The sequence below is a fragment of the Bos grunniens genome, chromosome 17 (assembly GCF_055505025.1).
Source record: "Bos grunniens cultivar Pamir isolate PY7600 chromosome 17, Bosgru_T2T1.0, whole genome shotgun sequence".
NCBI lineage: Eukaryota > Metazoa > Chordata > Mammalia > Artiodactyla > Bovidae > Bos > Bos grunniens.
This window is the reverse complement of record NC_141181.1, coordinates 2,003,779-2,029,008: the sequence shown is the minus strand read 5'-3', so window position 1 is coordinate 2,029,008 and position 25,230 is coordinate 2,003,779. Positions and strand designations below refer to the sequence as shown.

Here is a 25,230-nt window from a genome sequence, read left to right as displayed (position 1 = left end):
AAGGAAAATCTGATAATATGAGATTACAATTCTTCTTAGTCTATGAATCCTTTATCCACAGTTAGCATAGCTGTGAGTGAGATGACTCCACTATGCAACTAGCACTAGCTGCCCTCTCAGAGTCACAGGGCTTGCTAAATGAGCCCTTTTACCCCGAATCTTTCCTTGCAACCTGTGCATCCTGGTTGAGCTTAATCTCTTTCCTAAACAACTAAATGCAAATATTAGCTCAGACTATTGGCCTATAAGGGGCTCCCCAGGTGGCTCAGTATTAAAGAATCCGCCTGCCAAAGCAGGAGATGCAGGTTCAGTTAATAGGTAGGGAGGATCCCCAGGAGAAGGAAATGGCAACCCACTCCAGTATTCTCACCCGGGACAACCATGGACAGAGGAGCCTGGTGGACTACAGACCATGGGGTCACAAACAGTCAGACACAACTTAGTGACTAAACAGCAGCACCTCCAGCAGCAGCAGCATTGGCCTTTATAAAGGAGTGACATTTGTTGTAGCCCTAAAATACTAAACAAATCTGCAAATTGTTTTATAAATTATAAGACAATTTTTAAATAAATTCTTGCTTCTATATTTTATACAGAGTGAAGTAAGCCAGAAAGAAAAACACCAATACAGTATACTAATGCATATATATGGAATTTAGAAAGATGGTAATGATAACCCTGTATGTGAGACAGCAAAAAAGACACAGATGTATAGAATAGTCTTTTGGACTCTGTGGCGGGGGGGGGGGGGGGGGATGATTTGGGAGAATGGCATTGAAACATGTATAATATCATATAACAAATGAATTGCCAGTCCAGGTTTAATGCAGGATACAGGATGCTTGGGGCTAGTGCACTGGGATGACCCAGAAGGATGGTATGGGAAGGGAGGTGGGTTCAGGATTGGGAACACGTGTACACCCATGGTGGATTCATGTTGATGTATGGCAAAACCAATACAATATTGTAAAGTGATTAGCCTCTAATTAAAATAAATACATATATATATATATATATATAAATCCCCCCCCCAAAAAAATGACTGACCCTAAAATCTTAGTAGAGTCAACTACTTATTAAGTATTTGAAGCTGGAAAGCATAGTCATCTACAGTTAATAAACCATGAAAAGTATCACATCTTTTCAACCATCATTCAACATACATTTCACTAATTTATGGAATTCCCCTATCACAAAACAAATGTCAGGGAACATGTTTATTCCATGAACTACAATCTGTATGCATGAAACTGGTGGCAGAGCTGGTTGAAGAAGTCATTTCCTGATTTGTCAGTACATTAGCAATGATAGTCTTCACATTAGGCAGCATGAAGACAAACAGAATATATTTTGAAGCAGATTTGGTTAGAACTAAGTACTGCATTTGCTGCTGTCCTTTTCCCAATCACAAATCAGGGTCATTCATTTCTTCATTGAATGTTCACTGCCTGGTTCTACGCTGGGCACTCTTCTCACTCAGTATGCATAGTGTGCTTAGTATACTTCTCACTGCTCAGCATGCATCATTTGTCAAAGTAATAGAGACTTGCAGTCCTGGAAATTATCCTGGCATGTAGAGAGCAAAGGAACAATAAACAAGGTAAATCATAATCATAAAATATTAGAAAGTAATATATTCTATAGAAAAACACAAAGTGAAAGAAGACAGGAAGCATGAAAATTGGGGGTGGGGTGAGTGAAAGTTGTGATTTTAAATTATACTATCAGTAGGAGTTCACTAGGATTCATAATTCCAGATTTTTCCATAAAAATGTACTCTCTTTGTATGTGGAATTATGGGAAAGAATTGGAAAGTATTTAACGTTAAAAATGTCTCACTTTTAAAGCATACTTCTGCGACAGTAGCTATTAAATAGGAAGGTGAGGGAGAGCTAGGAGTTGCACGAGGAGTGAATTCGTCACCAGGGGTGACAAGGCTATCTGACCAGGTAGAACATATCTTCTCTCAGTCTTTAACACACTCTCTTCAAAATCAGAATTCTCTATAAATATGAGGACATTTCCAGATGGCCAAAGGCTATTCTTTGGCTAAGGGGACATATAAAATAATATCTGAAACTTTCAAGGTATACAGCTTGATAGAAGAATAAGTGAAACTGAGCAGTAACAAAACTGTAGGGAAAATAACCAAAGTCTCAGCAAGCCAGCCTATCTTTACCTGCTTGAGCAACACAGAATGAACTGCTTGCAACTCATGAATCATGTTGGAAGTGGAGGAAAAGGTTATATCAGAAGAGGAAAGGGAGTGAGAACACACAGTGAGGAAAGAAGCTGCCTGCCAGAGAAGGTCAATTAATAGAAAAAAATCACATTGTTTCATATTAGAAGTCACACCAGAATTTAAAAAAAAAAAAAAAAAGGCTAATTAAAAGGCTTTGGGCTTTTAAATACAGTATGAAGAAAATGAGATAGACAATATTGAAAACAAATTACACTTCATCAATGATTACAAAGAAACAGGATAATGCATATTTCCCTGTATATAACACTCACTTTGTTCCTTTAACAGTTACACAAAAGTTCTCTTTAAATTTACAGCATATTCACTAGTTATACTTAGCAAAAATTTTAAATATTTTATATGATGTGAAGTGAAGTTGCTCAGTCCTGTCTCTTTGCGATCCCATGGATTTTAGCCTACCAGGCTCCTCCATCCATGGAATTTTCCAGGCAAGAGTACTGGAGTGGGTTGCCACTTCTCCAGGGGATCTTCCCAACCCTGGTCTCCTACATTGCAGGCAGACTCTTTACCATCTGAGCCACCAGAAAAGTCCTTTTTTATATGATACACAAAGTGTAAATATCTCATGGGTAAAATGTATAAAAATGATCAATTTTAAGATTGATTCTACCAGTACTTATTTATGAATTACATGTTACTTACATATCAAGTATCATGCAGTTGGTATCTTGGGTTAAACAATAGAAATATAAAACTATAGTCTCACATAGCCAATGCCACAGTTGTTGACCAGATAGCTCACCTGTGACCTCCATGATTCCTGTTTACATATTTTTCTAGGTTAATTACATAAATCCTAATGCAATATCAGCACAATAAATCTGCTCTATTGGTGTTAATTAGAATTAATATCTCTTTAGCTATATCTGCATAGCAGTAATGATGGTGAGCACAAATGAGAGTTTGAGTTATTTCATTTATGTTATTTGTGTGACAGTTTTAGAGAATGATGGTGGTAGTTTAGTCACTAAATTGTGTCCTGACTCTTGTGACCCTGTGTACTGCAGCCCTCCAGGCTCCTTTGTCCATGGGGTTCTCCAGGCAAGAATACTGGAGTGGGTTGCCATTTCCTTCTCCAGTATAGAGAATAGATAGATATGTTCAAAGCTAAAAAGTGGATAAATTCCTTGATGTTACGTTACATTAGGGATAATGGGGAAAAGAACAGAAAAGTCAATAATTCATAAAGACAAAAAAAGAAAAAGTTTCTTCTTGCTTTGAAGCATGGACATAGTTCACAGATCTGGAATCTGAATGCAATGTTACGTACAATTACACATGTAGCAAATGTGATGATGATATGGACCTATTACAGACTTTAAGGTAACCAGAGCACAAACCGTATAGGAGTGTGGCAAGTTTATCTTAAAGTAAACAGACCTAATATGTATGTATATAAAAAACAATAAAAGTGATATTAAGCTCTGAATTTTTTTTTTAGGAAACTGACATATAAATGGTACTGGAAGTAGATCCAATACACAAAGAAGGAAAAACAAGTACAAAGCTTAGGCACAAGAGATGGATATTACATTTCATTATTAAGTGGAGGGTCCATATCTTGACTGGTATGTTAGAGAAGAAGCATTGAAAAGCTAAGTCCTTTTATTTAGCAAGATCTGAAACCAATTAAGTATAATTTAAAGTAGCCAGCCTCTCATTCTAACACTGCCAGCCAGTACAGAGCTCTGTGGTCAGTGATGCAGGGAGCACTAAGACTGAAGGAATGCTAACCCTGGAGCAAGATATCAGGCCCGGGCTTCAGGGCCATTCACACACTGTGCTTTCATTTTATAATCAAATTTCCAAATAAATTTGACATTCCAAAAACATCTACTGCAATATCTAGTTATTTGTAAAAACCTCTGACATGTCCAAATTTCCTAGGGAATAGTTTTAGTGAAAGCTTTCCCATACTGCTTGAAAAATTTAAAATAAAATTACCATATGATTCATCAGTTCCACTTTCAGGTATACATTTGGAAAACTGAAAGCAGGGTCTTGGAGAGATATTTGTGCATCCATGTTAATAGCAGCATTATCCATAATAGCCAAGGGGTGAACACAGTCCAAACATCCATCAGAGGATGAATGGAAAAGCAAACTGTGGACTATACATACAATGGGATATTAGCCTTAAAAAGAAAGGAAATCCTTTCATGTGCTATGGCATAGATGAACCTTGAGGATATTACAGTTAGTGAAATTTAAAAAGTCACATGAAATTCAAATACTGTATGATTTCACTTACACGAGGTACCTAGAGTAGTCAAATTCACAGAGACATAAAGCAACAGTGATTGCCCTGGTCTGGGGGGAGCATGAATGGGGAATTGTTGCTTGCTGGGTAAACAGCTGCAGTTTTGCAGCATGAAAAGAGTTCTAGAGGTTGATTACACAATGTGAATGTACTTAACACTACTGTGCGTACATATGTTATATCTATTTTACCGTGATAAGTCTTCAGTGAGTGGTAGGACATAATTTCAAAATATAATTAATACTATAACTACATAAATGATTAAACTTTTATAGTTAGTATAACTCAAAATTCTATACACTTGGAACAATTTTAAGTCATTAATGTTGCTTTAGGGGAAGATGTTAAAGAAAAGTATGACTAACAAAAACAATCAAGATTAGCATGTGTTATTAAAAATAAATTAATTTTAATAATGTGAAAAATAAAGTCGTGATAAAGCTATAACAAAAGGAATTTTAAATAAAAAGGAAAAATGTTTAATAGGATGGTTATTTTAAAATGTACTGTCATGTTTAATATTTTATTAATTAATATTATTTTTATTAGTACATCTCCAGGGTATCTTCCTGACCAACACTGAAGGATTGAACCCGGGTCCCCTGCATTGCAGGCAGATTCTTTACCACCTGAACCATCAGATAATCCCTTATTATTACTATTTGTACTATTAAGTACTATTAGTACTTAATGAATATTGCCAACTAAAAATTGTCACTTGCTATTGGCACTTGCCATCTACCTCTACAAGGATTAAATCATATGCTTCTGCAGCTTCTTATTTTCAATACTCTCTGAAAGGAGTTCAGGGTGGAGAGTAGAAACAAGTTACTCTGTACTTGAGGTGGGGGTAGGATGGTGGAGAACTAGCAAAGACAGGTCTTCAAATAGATGTTTTCAGGAACTGATTTTACAAGCCCAATTCTGGTATCTCCCCATATCTAGAAAAGCACTAAAATCCTTCATGGTGATGACTATTGCTCCTGACTAGCAAAAGCTTCATGAGACTAGAAGAAATCTTTTGGAAAATTGTGTGCTTCATTGCATGCATTCTCCCTTCACCAAAATAACATCTATGCTGACCTTTCCCCCTTGCCTCTTTGGAGCAGTCTCTCTCAGAGTCTGCAGTCCTAATTTTGCCCCCAATAAAACTAACTCACAACTCTCACACTGTGCATATTTTAAGTAGACAATTTTGATACTAGAGTGGAGAAAAAACAAACATGATTAAATATGTGGAAATCAAAACCATAAGGTGTGGTTAGGTTTAATTTCATATGATTCAGGTTTTTCAATGCTGCCATTTGATTTTTTTTCTTCATGACACAATATTTTTTAACTCACTCATAAATTTAGTAAAGAGTCATTGAAAATCTATAATGGCCAGATAATAAATATACACTTGATAGTATATAAACAGTGATAAACAAACAGACATGTCCCTGACTGATAGGCATTTATTGATTAAATAATACAAATGTACAAATGACAATAGCTATGAAGGGAAAGAATTTAATGCTATGAGAGAATATATATGCTTCATTTTGCTAGCAAGACAAAATGGGTGCGTGAGTGCCAGGCCATGGAACTGCACTGTTAATCACAGTGCTACTAATTGAAATTTGTGTGACTTTGGGCAGGTTTATTTAATCTAATCTTTCAGAATAGACTGATAGCCTAAAGTATTCAATAAAATTATGGAGAGGTACTTAATTCTCTTTTATAGTTATTAACCAAAACAATGGTTAGGGAAGGCTATTATCTATTCCAGTATTCTGGCCTGGAGAATCCCAGGGACTGCCTAGGCCATAGGGTTGCAAAGAGTCAGACATGACTAAAAGACTCTCACTTTCACTTTCACCAATACATTAGTGTATTATTAGCCAAATATCCAAAGAAATAGTGCAGGGCAAGCATAAAAATGTTAACTAATTAAGATCTCCTTGTCTTGGCTTCCTAGTTCACTCACAAAGATGAACCTACTTAATTTAAACTAATATAAAATATTTAAAGAATTAAAGGATTACTTTTAACTGAGTAATTCATAAAATACAGTTGACCCTTGAACAATGTAGGAGTTAGGGGTGTCAGCCTAGTGCAGTTGAAAAACTGGAACGGCAATCTCTGCCTCAAAAATAAAGGAACTGATAAATGAAACATTGAAGAGAAAGAGGCTGAAGCAGTTTGGAGATATTAGCCATTTATACCCTAGTTTTTTGACTTTATATATTGTGATCTCTAATCAAACACAAATTGCATATAAGTCGATAACTGTAGTTCACACCTGTGTTGTTCAAGGTCAACTGTGCCACGATTGAAAAAAAAAAAACAAAAAACAAAAAACTTTTGTATGTGGTTTAGAAAGTTGCTAGTAAAGATGAGGAAAACTATTACACACTATGGTTTTCAGAAGCAAGGTATAACCAAATCAGAATGTATAGAAAAACTGACAAGTGCCTCAAGTGTCATCCCACATAAATAAATGTAGGTAGGGATTTTAATTAAACATAAGTAAGCTCTGGATTTGTTTCATTCACTTTCTGCTTTAGTGACATTTCTTTGAAGTTGTATTTATAGCTTCCCCAACTTTTTCTCTTATGTATTTCTGCATACTGAAAGTGCTCAAGTGAAATAGTAGTACCGAGCCTGCTTTACCAACACTACTGTTGAAAAGAAGACATGTTCTTCAAAATGATTTTAGACACTATTTACGTTCATGTACAAATTCATTTCAGTACTGGTCTTAGGATCAATGTATTAGTAACTACTAGAGAAGAAAATTGTCCCAAAAGGTATGATTATAGATATATTAGGACTCTTATTACCACCCATATAGCGTCCTTTCCTGCTCAAACATACCCGAAATTCATTAACAAAGCACTTGTTCAGATTTCTTTTGTACTTACAATTAAAATCTAAGTAGTATTAGTAAAGGTGAATATTCATGACATAAATTCACAGAAAGGCATAAATAATAAACAGCCAGAAAGTTCTTTATAGTAGATTTCAGTAGAACTAGCTTATCTTAAGGCCCCTTTTATCTGAAAGGGGAGAGAGTAACACAGGGAATAAAAAAGTTATAAAAATAGAAAGTGTTTGAAAAAAATCAAAGACTGATATCATTAAATAAAAATGGTTTTGTCAGAAAAAGACATGAAACACTGAGAAACAGTAAAGACCGTTTTTAAATTATACATTTTCAATATAAAATGTATAAACGGTATATTGAAAATATAATATGTAAACAAAATAAATTGATTTAAACAGATAACTGACTAACTGATACAAACCATCTAATGACCATTAGACCAAATTAAAAACATATACAGCCAATTCTCAGTATTCACCATAGTTGAGTTCAACTAATTCACTAAAAACACTGAGTTAGCGAATATTGAATCGTAGCTCCTGGGGAAACACAGGGTTATGTTCTTGAGAGGTTCTGGTCACAAAATTTTTGTAAACAAATCAACATTTAGCCTTGCTTTATGTGTGTTTCTGTTTAAAGTTACCTTCTCAGATATTCCAATTCATTAACCCTGAACTCAGGACCAGCAGTGCTATAACACATGCCTTAAAATCTAACACAAAGATTTTCTCCATGAGGCATATGGACAGTAGTGTTTGATGAAACTTTAAGCAGAGTAGTGCTTGATATAACTCATGGTGTGAGAGCATCATCCTGGCTGTTGTGTGGGTGTCAGGATATGTAAGGCAAAAGTAGAGATGTGAAGAACTCACCAAGTTACGAAGCAAGCGGCTGTGATCAGAGCAGTGGTGGCAAGAAAGTAAATGTAAAGTGATCATATGTATAGGATATCTTGAATACAAAGCAGATGGAATATGTTGATGAACTGGCCTTGGGGTTTAAGAGGAAGAGTGGAATTAGAAATATTCCTTGAGGAAATAGTGACATGGGGAGTCCTCAGTGGCTCAGTGGTAAAGTATCTACCTGCAATCAAGGAAATGTGGGGTCAATCCCTGGGTGAGAAAGATCCCCTGGAGAAGGAAACGGCAATCCACTCCAGTATTCTTGTCTAGGAAGTCCCAGGGACAGAGGAGTCCATGGGGTTGCAAAAGAGTTAAACATGACTTGGTGACTAAATGACAATAGCAAAAGAGTGACATGCAGAAACATTAAATACTGAAATAGGAAGATGATTGGGTTAGTGTGAGTAAGACTAAACAATCAAAGACGGTGTTAGTGTTAGTCAAAGATAAGAGACCTACTAGACAATCAAATATGTCCAGTGTATAAATAAAGGAGGAAAAACATAAGGAAATAAAGCAAAATGAAGAAAGGACAGGGAACTGGAGATAATAAATAAAATATACTATCAATCGAACTATTATATGACATGACCTTACTTCAGTTTCAAAGCGTAGTAACAACTTATTCATCCACTTAATCAAGAAGTGTATATTAAATGACTACCCTGTGTCAAGCATGGTTCTAAGTGCCTGAGGTATAAATATTTCCTATTTGTCCTTACATTATCCTATTCTTGAAGAATGCAACTCTTACTATATTGGTATATCGAAACAAAAAAAGAAACAAAACCAAAAAACTGCAAACCAGCTAAGCCAGCAATTTCTGCATCTCAGTTTTAGATGCCTCAAATGAATGCATTTGCTAACATCACTTCTGTAATAGAATTTTATAAAACACTGGAGTATTGTTGGAAGACAGTTCTTCTCAATGTTTTCAATAGCTCAAAATACATGTAATGTGGTCATTAGATAATTTTTCAGCGAACCAGTTGTTTTGGTCTAAAATGTGGGTGAATCCTAAACAATTTTAGTACTCTTTACAATAAAATGGCTATTTCAATAATGTCTTCAATCCAATAAAAATTTAAAATTTAAATGTGAATCAAATAATCTCAGAACCAAGGCTTCCAAAAATGCAAAGTGGTCAGGGGCATAAACATCTTGATCATAGGAGAAAAGAGAATTTTTTTCATGATTAAAAAGAAATGAAAATTAAAGGTACAAGCAAAGGGGTAGAGAAGAACCAAAAAATATATTACAGAGATTACAGGTGAGGGAACGACATTTCTGGGCTTTCAAGTGACTCCTGTATTCCCCTGGGGTTCCTGCTTTGGGGACTGAGACACCTCACATCACCAATTCAGTGGCAAGTACATCTTGACAGTAAGTGGGGTTCTCGGGAGACTTCTGATCACTCGGACAGTAAGTAGTACCTTTGCTGCAGCTAAGTCGCTTCAGTTGTGTCCGACTCTGTGTGACCCCATAGACGGCAGCCCACCAGGCTCCCCCATCCCTGGGATTCTCCAGGCAAGAACACTGGAGTGCGTTGCCATTTCCTTCTCCAATGCATGAAAGTGAAAAGTGAAAGTGAAGTTGCTCAGTCCTATCTGACTTTCAGTGACCCCATGGACTGCAGCCTACCAGGCTCCTCCATCCATGGGATTTTCCAGGCAAGAGTACTGGAGTGGGGTGCCATTGCCTTCTCCAGTAGTACCTCTAATCAGTAAGAAATAATCTCTGATAATGGCATCTTGATCTCTTCCTGGACCTACTGCCAACACCTCATCACTCCTACCTACTCTGCTTTGGGCTCTCAATTTCTAGCCTGATTCTATAATTTAAGCATACTCAGGAGTTCCGAACAAATTCTCATGTCTCTTGGCTTCTCACCTCTTACTCAGTTCTCCCCATCACACAAAAATGACTCATTAGCTAGCATAGTAGTTTGGATGCAGATTTTGCTCCAGGATTCTGATTGGCCTTTGGTTTATTCTGTCCTCATCTAATAATGCAATTTTGGTGCTGGTTTCTTCCCCAATAAATATTTTTGATGCAGTAAAAATCTCCTAAGAATATTTAAATCCCTGTTTTTGATATAAACAATTTTCTGCATAATAATAAAAAAGGTGTAAAATGGATTTTCCCCCTAAAGACAACAAAAAAAGATGAGCTACCTTTAGCCTCCTAGTTTAGAGGAGAAATAAGAGTTTTTTTTTTTTTTTAATGGACTCTTCAAGCATTCTTGTGAAACAAGCCTGGCCATTTTTCAAAAGAAAGTATTGTCAGTACTTCAAACATTTTAATTCAAAAGCACAGATAATGTAAGCTCACTTTAATCTTCTTGAAAATGTCTGCAATGAGAGGAACAAAGGAAAAAAAAAAAGCTCTCTTGCTCTTGATGTTGCATTTTATAGGCAATCTTTCTCTTCTTCACCGATTCCATAGTTCTTGCTTCCTTAAATGCACTGTCATTTACGGAGGATGTGCCTCACAAAGGCTGCCTGAAGGACTTTACCTCAAAGGCCTGAAAGATCAGGCCGACATAGCAGTCTTCTGACACTGCTATTTTCCACACACATTCCTTCATTGGCCTGTAGTCATCAGGATAATTAGGAGACTGAATCTGTCCTTCATTTTTATGTATCTCACCTCCACAGATAGCTGAGAAAAGCAAAAAAATAAATAAATAAACCTAGACATGCCATTTCATTTCCATTTTCTTCTAAGATAGCATTTTAGTTCAGTGCCTATAGCTGAACATATAAAGACCAGGTTATAAAAATCAAGGTTGGCTGGTCACCAATACTTTTATCAACCAAGTATTTCATTGATTAAAAACAAAACAAAACAAAACTAGCCACTTAGCTATAAATATTAGATAACAGTCAGCAAAGGAAAATAAGATTTTTTAACCACTGTTAATTCACACCTTTACAAAAACAAGCCTCTCTGTTAGACTTTAAAAACTTCTTGAGATTTCAAAATTTATTCTATGTGAGTTTGCTCTGTGATTCCCTGAATGGCTTCTTTCGGTTTTTTGACCTCAGTCAGTGGAAGAGCTCATCAGGAGAGAAGCCCCACAGCACTCCCTGGGCCCCTGCTGTGAGCAGGCCTCTTGCGCAACATCTGTGGCTCCACCCAAGCCAAACCCTTCATGACCACACAGCTAATCTCTGAAACAAATGCTCCTGTTCTCTTAAAAGTCTAAGAGAAGCACAGACTGTCTCTCTTGTAAACTGCCTAAATTTCTGTGCTGTCAGAGGCAGGAGCAAAAAGGGTCATCTCCACCCATGGTCTGACAAGAAGAAGCACAATGCCAGTTTACTCTTTTAGAGACCTTTTAGAACAAAGCATCTGGTAAATTCTTCTTGAGTTCTGACTCTCTCATTTAGACAAAGCAATCTCCAGAACTGTGCACAATTATTTTCTATGCAGTTTCCTTTAACAGGACATTTCTGCAGTATAGGCATAAAATACACACAAACTCAGTACAAAGAGAAGTGGTAATTTCTTCATAATATTTAATATTATTATGAAAAAACAATCAAAGTTTGAGAATCCTGTGCCATTTGATGTTATTGTTGTTTTCCACACATCTCTAATGAGTTATTTTTTCCCCACACATCCCTGATGAGAACATTTATATATTACCACATTACTGGTACCACAAAACAGGTTATTTTTGCAATTAAACTGAATGAGTAGTTTTATTAAAATCATCCCATGGACATCATGATGCAGTTTAGAAAGTTTCATAATTAAAATAAAATTACAATACTATTCAAATGAAATTGAAAGTACATTTCTGTTAAGAGGTCCAAGGAAAAGCCATCTCTAAGCACAAAGTTACTTGCCTTCATAGACTGCTGCAAAGCCCTTTCCTACCCAATTGCTGCTGCTGCGAAACTCAATCCACATTCTGCTTTCGGTAGAGGTAAGAACTTCAGGCAATTTGTCTCCACAGAATCTACCTAAAAGAAATAAAAGAATAAAGACAGACTTCTAAGTATGACTTTATTTTCTAACTGGTTTTCATACTACCTACAAATTACATACATAAAACCAGATTTGGTTCCTATCACCATGCCTAGTAACTAGAGCCATAGCTATGAATCCTTAATATTTACTTAATAAAGGTGTATAAGTAAAACTATTTCTTCTTATTTATTTATAGAATATCGGAACGTATCACCCTTAGATTAAATGATTGATACCACTACCACTATCTGTGGAATTAGGAAACAGGTAGCTCAAAACATCTGTTTGTACATGATACATGAGGGTAGGGAATATTATTCCACAGAGAAGAGAAAAGACCTCAAGTGATCCTGAAAAAATACTTTAACTGTCAGTCTGGTCATTAGTTGGGAAGTGACAGCTCAAGTGTAGTTCTTTGTTTAGCCAAGTTCAGCGGCCATTTGTCACAGAAACCTCCAGGCTGCCTAAGGATCTTAATTACTACATACATTCCATCCCATCTATAAAGCTATAACACGTAGTGTAGTAGGCAGAATGGCAAACAGTATTAGAAGACTTGAGTATGAGTTCTGATATTTTTCTGATTGTATACCCAAAGGCAAGTATAATACTGAATGAATATAATAATATCTGTCATTCCTTCTTCCCTCCCTCAACCCTCTACAAATATTCATTGCTTACTGTATGTTTGCTATTGTGCTCAAAGGTTTCATATTAATGGTAAAAAGTTAAATATGATAATACACATGAAATAATTCTACAAATAATAATATATTGTCATTCATTTTTGTGTATCCTTGTTAATGATTTCATATATAGTTTTAGTATATGAAAAAAGTCAAAACACATTTATACTAACAGCTAGCAGGCAAAAAAGAAAAAAAAAATGTCTTCCTAAATGGTATTAGGGGCATGTATTAAAAACTTAGGGCCATGTAAAAGAGAGTAATGTCTCTTATACTGCAATGTGTAGGAAAGGGAGGGGGAGAAGGATAAATTAGGAGTATGAGATTAACAGATGTGGATGCATGCTAAATTGCTTCAGTTGTGTCCGACTCCTTGTGACCTTATGGACTGTAGCCTGGCCAGGCTCCTCTGACCATGGAAATTCTCCAGGCGAGAATACTGGAGTGGGTTTCCATGCCCTCCTCCAGAGTATCTTTCCCATCCAGGGATCGAACCCGTGTCTCCTGCATTGAAGGCAGATTCTTTTCCACTGAGCCACAGGGGAAGCCCATGAGGCTAACAGATACACACTATTCTAACATAAAATAGATAAACAACAAAGAATTACTGTATAGCACAGGGAACTATATTCAGTATTTTGCAACAACCCATAATGGAACATAATCTGTAAAAATAATATATGTGTGTGTGTAGATAGATAGATAGCTAGATATGGGCTTCGCAGGTGGTGCTAGTGGAAAGAATCTGCCTACCAATGCAGGAGATGTAAGAGATGCAGGTTCGAACCCTTGGTTGGGAAGATTCCCTGGAATAGGAAATGGCAACCTGCTCCAGAAAATGCCAGTGACAGAGGAGCCTGACAAGCTACAGTCCATGGGGGCTCAAAGAGTTGAACACAGCTGAATGAGTGAGCATGCATATATGTATATGGGCTTCCCTGGTGGCTCAGTGGTAAAGAGTCTGCCTCCAATATAGGAACTGCAGGAGACGCGGGTTCGATCCCTGGGTTGGGAAGATCCGCTGGAGGAATAAATGACAACCCACTCCAGTATTCTTGCCATTGGAGAAACCAATGGACAGAGGAGCCTGGTGGGCTGCAGTCCATGGGGTCACAAAGAGTCAGTCAAGCAACTTAGTGTGTGTATATATATATACATATGAATCACTTTGCTATACACCTGAAACTAATACAATACTGCAAATCAACTGTACTTCAATTTTATTTCAATTCTGAATAAAAGGAAACTGGAAGACAGAAACCTGACTAAAAGAAAAAACTGTAGCTCATATGAATTGCCAGGGTGTCTGTTAAAATGCCAAAGAAGGCAATGGCACCCCACTCCAGTACTTCTGCCTGGAAAATCCCATGGACAGAGGAACCTGGTAGGCTGCAGTCCATGGGGTCGCTGAGGGTCAGACACGACTGAGCGACTTCACTTTCACTTTTCAGTTTCCTGCATTGGAGAAGGAAATGGCAACCCACTCCAGTGTTCTTGCCTGGAGAATCCCAGGGACAGGGGAGCCTGGTGGGCTGCCGTCTATGGGGTCACACAGAGTCGGACACAACTGAAGTGACTTAGCAGCAGCAGCTGTTAAAATGCAGTCTGTTTCAGAAGGTGTGGAGTGGAACCTGCATTTCTACATTTCTAACACCCAAGTACTCTGGTCTGCCAGTGTGGTGGCTACACTCTGAGGAGTGAGGTGTCAGAGGAAATAGTGGGGAAAGCTTTCCATATGAACACTGTGGTCAGACTGAACCAGTGTATTAGGCTATTATACCCTGCAGTATGTATGTAATGCTGATGTTGCTGTAAAAAAGTGTTCTCGGTATTTCAGCTTTAGATTTGATTTTTAAATATGAATTTAATGAAATGTTTTATTAGGATCACACGTACATATCAATATATTATAAACAGCTTCATCTAGGCTAAGAAACTGGGGTTTCCCAGGTGGCTGTGTAGTAAAGAATCCACTGTTGCCCGTGCAGGTGACATGAGTTTGATCCCTGGATGGGGATGGTCTCTTGCAGAAGGAAATGGCAACCCGCTCCAGTATTCTTGCCCTGGAAATCCCATGGACAGAGGAGCCTGGCAGTGGGATCACAGAGTCAGAGAGGACTTTTTAACTGAAGAACAACAACTACTACAAGGCTAAGAAGCTAAATGTTCAAGACAAGGTTTTCCTCAACCTGTCATCGAATTAGTTCAAATCTTTATGTTTCCTTATTTTTAAGCATTTCTACAGATGTATTGGATCTACTAAGGCTGCTATCACTTTTAATATAAATATGTTAATTCAGCAGGTTTTAGATGTTAAGAAGAAAAGATCTGTAGGCACTCAAAAACAACTGAGCAAAGCTACTTCTAAAAATAGAAGAGAAAGTTACAATTTCAAAAAAAAAAAAAAATCAATAGAGTAGATACTCACATGCTCACAGCAGCTCTCACCTTTAGCTGAAACAGAGGGCAACAGAAAGTGCCTCATGTAAGTTAATGTGTGGTCTGTGGTTAAAGGTTGGTAGGATACTTTGATGTGCACCAAATTTGAGCTACAATTTATGACACAAACTACATACACACCTTCTAAGCCACAAAAACCTGAGAGGCAAAACTGTGATGTCTACAGTAAGAACCAACATTTTTGGTGCAGAAAGCCAGCAGTTGAATGTGTACCTAACACCTCATGCTCTACTGCCTTAGCAAAGAAAGAAAAACAAAACATATACACATATACACACAAACACACAATTTATCTGGTTTACCCATTAAAACTCTGATTTTAAAATTAAAAATACAGAATATGTGATGAGTATCCACTATAAGCTATTCTAAATCATCATGTTCAGATCCAAGCACCATCTCATAGTTGAAGCTGGTTTAAATTAATCTGTTGTCTATGTGTAAGTATTTTTGCTATGATTGAAAAAAGTATAATAAAAATTAAAATATTGGTCTCATGTACCTTAAACCCTAAGATGACTCTTGAAAGAACTGTCTCTGGATAAGACAGACTATATATATAGACACATAAAAAGCAAAATAAGAAAAAAAAATCTCTTACCAAGGAGAGGTGACTTCCTCCAGTACCCATCTCTTACTTCAATATAATCATACCAGCACAAACTACTTTTGTATAGGTCCATTGTAGTAAAATTTAAAACAATCTGCAAAATGGAAAAAAAGAATACACAAATTAAAAAGGATTATAATTTCATATGGCTAGGAACCCAGATCTACTGTGCAAACAGACTAATAGCAAATTCTTTTTTTTCTTCCTATATTAGTATCCAATATTTTTTATTTAATAAAACCTAAAAAAAAAATCCATTTTCCCAACTTAATGTCTAACAATTTAGAAGCCCAATGCCAATAAATAAACTATACATTTCAGCAATTAAACCAAACTTCTATAAAGTTAACTGAACAATTGTGAGATGAGAAATCTTTATTTAAACATTTTATTCTGAATTTTCTTAGATAAACATGACAACTATGATTTTGTTATGACTGTGTTTTAATAATTTATTTCAGACATCTATAATTATGTTAAAATAACCACCATGAGCCATATTCCAGGAATATAATATCATTGTGTACTTGAAATGTTTTAAATACAGCTTTAGAATTAAAATTTCTCCATATAACTATAATCAAAGACAGATGTCACTATGCTTCTCTAAATTCAAGAACATATATTCAAAGACGTTTTAAGTTAGAAGATCTTGTACATGACCTTTTATTTTGTACTTTGCTTTGAAATGCTACTTTTCAAGATAATTCAAGGATAACTTAAGGAAAGACAGTTTTCTTACTGCTTTATAAAAAGACTTTACTTTTCAGATAATTAACATTTTTTCAGTTGATTACACCAAAAAGTAGAGGAAAAACGACATAAGAAATGTATATATCTGATGAGGTAAAATTCACTTGAACAATACTTTTTACATTGAAAAACTCATTCTAACTCTATTCTGCTAATAATATCTAAGATGCTTAGGGTGTATAGTGAATGCATTTTTTACGCTAGAAATCAAAATGGACTTTGGCTAAAAGTAAAAAATTATGAATGTTTGAAATACTTCTAATATAAAAATATAGTTTGTAACTGCATAACCAGAATGTTTTTGTGACAATACAAAATCTGAATATAGGAAGACTCTTAAGCATATGAAAAAAATAATGAGTCTTGAATTCCTATTTGCAAAAGTACTACAATTTTTGTGTCAGAAAGCATATACTTCTTTCTTGGCACACTATTTAACAGAAAGGTAAGTACAAACTGTTTCAAGCAATCCTCAACTAATTTACTTCTTCCTATAATGAAGATGGAAACAGTGAGAGACTTTATTTTCTTGGCATCCAAAATCACTGCAGATGGTGATTGCAGCCATGAAATTGAAAGACATTTGCTCCTTGGAAGAAAAGGTATGACAAACCCTGACAGCATATTAAAAAACAGACATTAACTAGCTGTCAAAGGTCCGTCTAGTCAAAGCTATGGTTTTTCTAGTAGTCATTATGAATGTGAGAGTTGGACCATAAAGAAAGCTGAGAGCCAAAGAAATGATGCTTTTGAACTGTGGTGTTGGAGAAGACTCTTGGGAGTCCCTTGGACTGCAAGGAGATCAAACCAGTCAGTCCTGAATATTCATTGGAAGGACTCACTCATTAAAAAAGACCCTGATCCTGGGATTTGATTAAGGTCATACTTGAATGGTGTAGTGGTTTCCCATACTTTCTTCAATTTAAGTCTGAATTTTGCAATAAGGAGTTCATAATCTGAGCCAGAGTCATCTCCTGGTCTTGTAATTAAATTGAAGAAAGTAGGGAAAACCTTACTACTTACATGAGGAGGCCTTATAAACAGCTGAGAAAAAAGAAGCTAAAGGCAAAGGAGAAAAGGAAAGATAAACCCATTTGAATGCAGAATTCCAAAGAAGAGCAAGGAGAAATAAGAAAGCCTTCCTCACTGATCAATTGAAAGAAATGGAGGAAAACAATAGAATGGGAAAGACTAGAGATTTCTTCAAGATAATTAGAGATACCAAAGAAATGTTTCTTTACAAGATGGGCACAACAAAGGACAGAAAAGGTATGGACCTAAAGCAGAAGATATTAAGAAAAGGTGGCAAGAATACCCAGAACTGTACAAAAAAGATCTCCATGACCCAGATAATCATGATGGTGTGATCACTCACCTAGAGCCAGACATCCTAAAATGCAAAGTCAAGTGGGCCTCATGAAACATCACTACTAACAAAGCTAGTGGAGGTGATGGAATTCCAGTTGAGCTTTCAAATCCTAAAAGATGATGCTGTGAAAGTGCTGCACTCAATATGCCAGTAAATTTGGAAAACCCAGCAGTGGTCACAGGACTGGAAAAGGTCAGTTTTCATTTCAATCCCAAAGAAAGGCAATGCCAAAAATGTTCAAACTACCACACAATTTCACACATATCACATGCTAGCCAAGTAATGCTCAATATTTTCCAAGCCAGGCTTCAACAGTATGTGAACCATGAACTTCCAGATGTTCAAGATGGATTTAGAAAAGGCAGAGGAACCAGAAATCAAATTGCTAACATCTGCTGGATCATTGAAAAAGCAAGAGAGTTCCAGAAAAACATCTACTTCTGCTTTATCGACTACACCAAAGCCTTTGACTGTGTGGATCACAACAAATTGTGGAGAATTCTTAAAGTGATGGGAATGCCAGACCACCTTACCTACCTCCTGAGAAATGTGTATTCAGGTTAAGAAGCAACAATTAGAACTGGACATGAAACAACAGACTGGTTCCAAATTGGGAAGGGGTATGTCAAGGCTGTAAATTGTCACCCTGTTTATTTAACTTCTATGCAGAGTACATCATGTGAAATGCTGGGCTGGATGAATCACAACCTAGAATCAAGATTGCCAGGAGAAATATCAATAACCTCAGATATGCAGATGACACCACCCTTATGGCAGAAAACGAAGAAGCACTAAAGAGCCTCTTGATGAAAGTGAAAGATGAGAGAGAGAAAGTAGGTTGAAAACTCAACATTCAGAAAACTAAAATCATGGCATCTAGTCCTATCACTTCATGGCAAATAGAAGAGGAAACAATGGAAACAGTGACATACGTTATTTTCTGGGGCTCCAAAATCACTGCAGATGGTGACTGCAGCCATGAAGTGAAAAGCCCTTGGATCTATGACTAACCTAGACAGCATATTAAAAAGCTGAGACATTTTGCTGACAAAGGTCTGTCTAGTCAAAGCTATGGTGATAGTTGGACTATAAATAAAGCTGAGTGCCAAATAATTGATGCTTTTGAACTGTGGTGTTAGATAAGACTCTTGAAAGTCCCTTGGACTGCAAGGAGATCATACCAGTCAATCCTAAAGGAAACCAATCCTGAATATTCATTTGAAAGACTGATGCTGAAGCTGAAATTTCCAGTTTGGCCACCTGATGCGAAGAACTGTCTCTTTGGAAAAGACTTTAATGCTGGGAAAGACTGAAGGCAGTAGGGAGAGGTGACAATAGAGGATAAGATTGGATGGCATCACCAACTTGATGGACATGAGTTTGAGCAAGCTCCGGGAGTTGGTGATAGACAGGGAGGCCTGGGTGCTGCTGACTGAACTGAACTGACTGAACTGATGCTTGGAAAGATTGAAGGCAGGAGGTGAAGGGGACAACAGAGGATTAGAAGGTTGGATGGCATCACCGACTCGATGGACATGATTTTGAGCAAGCTCTTGGAGTTGGTGATGGACAGGAAAGCCTTTTGTGCTGCAGTCCATGGGGTCACAAAGAGTCGGACATGACTGCGCAACTGAACTGAACTGAGAATGAAGAAACAACATGAACATAAATATTTTTATGGTATTTTATATCTTTGGAGAAGGAAACATAACCCACTACAGTATTGTTGCCTGGAAAATCTCATGGACAGAGGAGCCTAGCAGGCTGCAGTCCATGGAGTTGCAAGAGTCGGAGATGAATTAGCAACTAAAGAGAGAGAGATTTTATATCTTAGCACCCCAATGATTATTGATGAAATTGTATGTCACAGTTGGTTTTAATTGCCAAATAAATAATCATTTCACAGTGGTAGAAAGTAAGAATTTGTCTAACTATAATGAAAATCGATTGCACCTTACAGTGGTATTAACATTTTACCATTAAATTCAACATTTATCAGTTTTTTTGAACATGTACTTTCTTGATTCCAAGTAGCGAAATCTATCAAGGGTGTGAAAATAGAGACATGATGTTGTTTAAATATAATAGAGTAGGCATGGCATAATTTGGTGTGTTTTAATAAAACTTTTCATTTATTTATTTCTATTTTAGTTATAGTTTTTCCTTTTCCTTTGTTTTTTTCTCTGATGTTATTATTCTAAATATTCTAAAAGAATATTTACAAGAATTTCCTAAATATCAAAGGACAAAAGACTTTTTTTACTCTCTTTTTCAATAATTCTCAATACTTGATTACTAAAATGCATATTTTCTAAACTATTTTCCTGAAATATGTTTGTAATATGTTTGCTCTCCCAACTCTGAATACTAATTCAACATTAGGTTATTCTTAGGATTTAACTGGAAAATAATTCATGGTTTTCCCCCTTAACTTTGTATTTAAGTTTGTTACAAATGTGGAATAATACCACTTTCTGATACGAAGTTTCATTCTCCATTTGTATTCTCCCTACAACAATGAGCAGGTTTCAACTATAATTGATGAGAACTTATTCATTATAGTAGAGATGGAAAACTAGAATACAGATACAAATGGTAGATCTCAAGGTTCTTCTGTGGCTTCCCTCTGGGATATAAAGGAGAGTTTTATAATGGCATGCAAAGAGTTTCAACTTCCTCCTTGGTGAGGAAAAATTCAGCTAAATTGGAGAGATGTGTATGATCAGAATTTACTCAAAATTGAAACAATGTGGTTGGATTGCTTACGATAGTTAATTTTTGAAGCCTGCAACACACACACACACACACAGTTGGAAGGGGGGCTAACTCTAAACAGAACAGTTTCCTATCTTGTTTTTAGTCTTCTATTTTAAACTCCAAGTACTGTGAAGGAACAAAACTGGCCTACTTAAATGTAAAACACAGAGTCCTTTAGAAGCAGAAAATGTAATAATGACAAGTTTTCTAAAGTCAAATCTTAGGGTTCTGATGCAGAAGTAAAACACTGGCCTTTGACTATGGTTACTAGCAGAAGCTATACTTGAATTACAAATCAAAAACACTTGAAAAATATTTGAGTATTTTAAATTGTGCTATTTTATATAAATATGTTGCATCTTTTTTCAAACAATGATGAAATAAAAACTACCTAGCACAATTACATATATGTTTTATATGTATCTAGTTACCATTTATAATTTATAATTAATCATAGTTCCCTTGGAACTTGGGATTGAGGGAAATACAGGGGACAATTCTAAGATTTCCTGTGATCTATTTGGAGTCTTAGTTGGTATTCTACAAAGTTAAATGGATTCAACTGCTGTGGAGTTTGCTTATTAAGACTTTGTTTTACAATCCTAGAGAGTGAACTGTCTTGAAGAAAGGCAGATCAACAGTCAAGGGACCAGATGTCTGGAAGTCTCTAGAGAAAGATATAATCAGTGAACTGTTGTCAGCACAATTAAGATATTATTGACTACCTAAACAAATTCCATAAGCAGCATAAAAAGACCAATCAAAAAAAGATTTATACTTTATAGTGCTGAGGATGCTCCCCATTTTCAGCACTATAGAAATCTTGTCAATTAGACTATTATTAAATAGTTCTTTATAAAGAAACATTAGAATCAAAGCAGTAAAATAAAATTGATTTCTGGGCTCCATCCAAAAACAGCTTGGACAAGTCTAATAAACTCTCTAGGGGAGATAACTGTTTTCTACTCAGATATGAGACTAGGGGCAAAAGCAGTAAACTATACCCATGGGCCAAATCCAGCTTGCAGCCAGTTTTTGTAAAAAAAATTTTGTTGTACACATTGTTTATGACTGCTTTTATATAATAGTAGAATTAAGTATTTCAACAAACTGTATAGCTGACAAAGCAAAAATATCATTTTTTTACTGTATGTACTCTCTAAAAGATTAACCAAATTCTGAAATAATTAATAATTAAGGTTTTGTTCAGAGCTGAACTATATCATACTAAAGGGAAAATTTACATTTATTTTTATACTAGAAGTTGTTTGCAACTGGGATTCATAAAGCTGAGGTTCAAATTCTAGGTTCTCATTTTGCTAGTTTACTTAAGCTTTCTGAGTTTGAATGAATTCTTGTTATAAAATGGAGATCATCATATAAGACTGATCTCAGCAGAATTAAATCAGAAAAATTTAATTAAATAATGTGTAGAAAAACACTAAGGTAATCTAAATACGTTGTTAAGATTCTCACAGATTATTATTTTCATGGCACATATTTGAACATCTCTCACAATGTAACTCCTAAACAGTTCAGTTCAGTTGGTTCAATCGCTCAGTTGTGTCCAACTCTCTGCAGTCCCCATGGACTGTAGCACACCAGGCCTCCCTGTCCATCACCAACTCCTGGAGTTTAACCAAACACTTACTAAATAAATAAAAGTATTAGGAAACAGTTAGGAAATAAATAAAAACATTAATCTAATTTACCTAATTCAATTATGCTGGAAGACATAAAAACATTAATTTTAAAGTTTTGCAGGAAACTCTACGTGTTAAAATAAGGGATTCTTAATCTAAAATCTAAAGAAGAATAGATAGGAGAATTTGAGGCCTTGGTTTAAGGCCCTGTTTTACAACAAACCAGTTGTATAACTCAGACAGATGCTAATTCCATCAGGGATTCATTATATGACAGGTGAAAACCAGGAACTGGATTAGGCTATGAAAATAATTTTTTGCTTAAATGTATATGATAATATATATACATTTTGACATTATGATTTGTCATCACCAGCTGTTCATCAGAACATTTATTATACTTGCCTTTCCTTAATCCCCATTCCACCCCTGTACCTAATCAGTTGCCAATTTCTATAGATACTCTGCAATGCATTTGAAAATATTCTCCTACTTCTTTATCACTGTCAGTGCTCACCATGCTTCTGTGAGTTAATCAATAGCTTCATAAGATATGTTTTGTTTTTCAGCTGTGCTCTTTTGCAATTTATCCTGTACTCTATTACCATTTTAATCCAGGTAAAGTTGAGTTCCCATCATGGTACTGGTGTTGGTGTTTGCATCCAGCCTTACAAATTTTTAAGCCTGGGCTCAAAGATTCTAGGTCATAATCTACTTTTGCTACCTCACTTTCACTATCTCAGAATCTTCATTCCACTCACCCCTGACTCTTGCTATTGGTCCTGCCAAAGTACCCTGATTTGAGTATTCCTTTATTCAAGGTATACTTAATTCTACTTGGGATTCTGCTTCCCACTTTCCTATTTCTGGAAACTCTTCAAATCTCTCAAACTCTGAATTAAATAATATCCTCTCTTCAGTTGTGTCTGGATCTTCCAACAAGTTTTATCCCTGCAAATCCATGACAAGTTGAGTCTTGCTTTCCTTGGTTAGATTTTAGTTTGCCTATTAAGTTACTAGGCCTTTTTCTTGCTCTATGTTTATAAGATTCTTGATGGCAAAGATTTCTTTCACAAGCCAGAAGATGCATTTATTTTAATAAGATCAAAGATTTTTTCTATACCTAATAATTGCTAAATTTAAGCATTAGCCTTTGGCAATATAAATTTTATATTGTAAATTGACCATATATGTGTAAATCATTAGATTCTGTAAAGAGAGAGTTCTGCAAAATGAGAAGTCAAATGATAGTTTTTAAATAGGCTATACAGGGAAAGAAAAAAAAATTAACTCTAGTTAAGACAAAAGCAATATGCCCTTGTTGAAATGTCAATTGTTTCTAAGGGATGAAAGAATTGATGCTGTGTGCTTCTGTCAGCTCAATATAACTATGTTCCCAGAGGCACATTCTGGGCTACCTCTAGTATTTCCTGTACAGCATCAAGGACAGCCTGGGATTGGATAGGAACTTCTTAGGGGCTATCCAGGTGGCATTAGTAGTAAAGAATCTGCCTGCCAATACAGGAGATGTGGTTAGGTCCCTGGGTCAGAAAGATTCCCTGGAGTAGGAAATGGCAACCCACTCCAGTATTCTTGCCTGGGAAATTCCATGGACAGAGGAGCCTGGTAGGCTATAGTCCATGGGGTCACAAAAGAGTCAGACATGACTGAGTATACACACATGCACATCTTATCTCAGGAGGCTCAGTCCTAGCAAGACATATATGTACATCAACAATCTTATTAGTTTTTACTATGGAAAATAAACATAAAACTTAACATTTTAACTCATTTAAGTATACAGTTCTGTGGCATTAAGTACATTATTCACATTTTTGTGTAACAAAATTCTTATATAAAAATATTTCCCCTGCATATAATAATATATATTTATTGCAGAAATGAAAGGAAGAAGAAATAAAAACCTATCTATAAAACCAACAGGGAGAAATAAGCATTGTGTCAGTATATACTCATCTATAATTTTGTCTCTAATATATATAATTAAAAATAACATATTTTTAAACTGTATACTGAAAACTATAAGACACTGATGAACTAAATTAAAGATGACACAAACAGATGGAGAGATATTCCATATTCATGGGTTGGAAGTATCAGTACTGTGAAAATGCTACCAAATGCAACCTACAGATTCAAAGCAATTCCTATCAAATTATCAATGGCATTTTTCACGGAACTAGAACAAATAATTTCACAATTCATATAGAAATGCAAAAGACCCTGAATAGTCAAAGCAATCTTGAGAAAGAAGAATTTAGCTGGAGGAATCAACTTTCTTGACTTCAGACAATACAACAAAGCTACAGTCATCAAGACAGTAACAGTTCAATTCAGTTTAGTCGTTCAGTCGTGTCCAGCTCTTTGCAACCCCATGAATTGCAGCACGACAGGCCTCCCTGTCCATCACCAACTCCTGGAGTTCACTCAAACTCACGTCCATCAAGTCGGTGATGCCGTCCAGCCATCTCATCCTCTGTCATCCCCTTTCCTCCTGCCCACAATCCCTCCCAGCATCAGAGTCTTTTCCAGTGAGTCAACTCTTCACATGAGGTGGCCAAAGTATTGGAGTTTCAGCATCATTCCTTCCAAAGAACACCCAGGGCTGATCTCCTTCAGAATGGACTGGTTGGATCTCCTTGCAGTCCAAGGGACTCTC

The 25,230-nt window shown here is 36.1% G+C and overlaps 1 protein-coding gene across 4 annotated transcripts in view; it reads right to left on the bottom strand.

The window, feature by feature from the left end:
- TLL1 (tolloid like 1) overlaps positions 1 to 25,230 on the bottom strand; it is a 323,151-nt gene that overhangs the window by 57,923 nt on the left and 239,998 nt on the right. For all 4 annotated transcript variants that reach the window (XR_015144096.1, XM_086346186.1, XM_086346187.1 and 1 more), the window contains 3 exons: positions 16,020 to 16,122; positions 12,149 to 12,265; positions 10,810 to 10,955 (listed from right to left, as the gene is read on the bottom strand). Coding sequence is in view for 3 of the 4 variants with exons in the window: in XM_086346186.1 (XP_086202312.1) it covers positions 10,810 to 10,955; positions 12,149 to 12,265; positions 16,020 to 16,122 (366 nt within the window). In the remaining variant the exon portion in view is untranslated. The remainder of the gene's footprint in view (positions 1 to 10,809; positions 10,956 to 12,148; positions 12,266 to 16,019; positions 16,123 to 25,230) is intronic.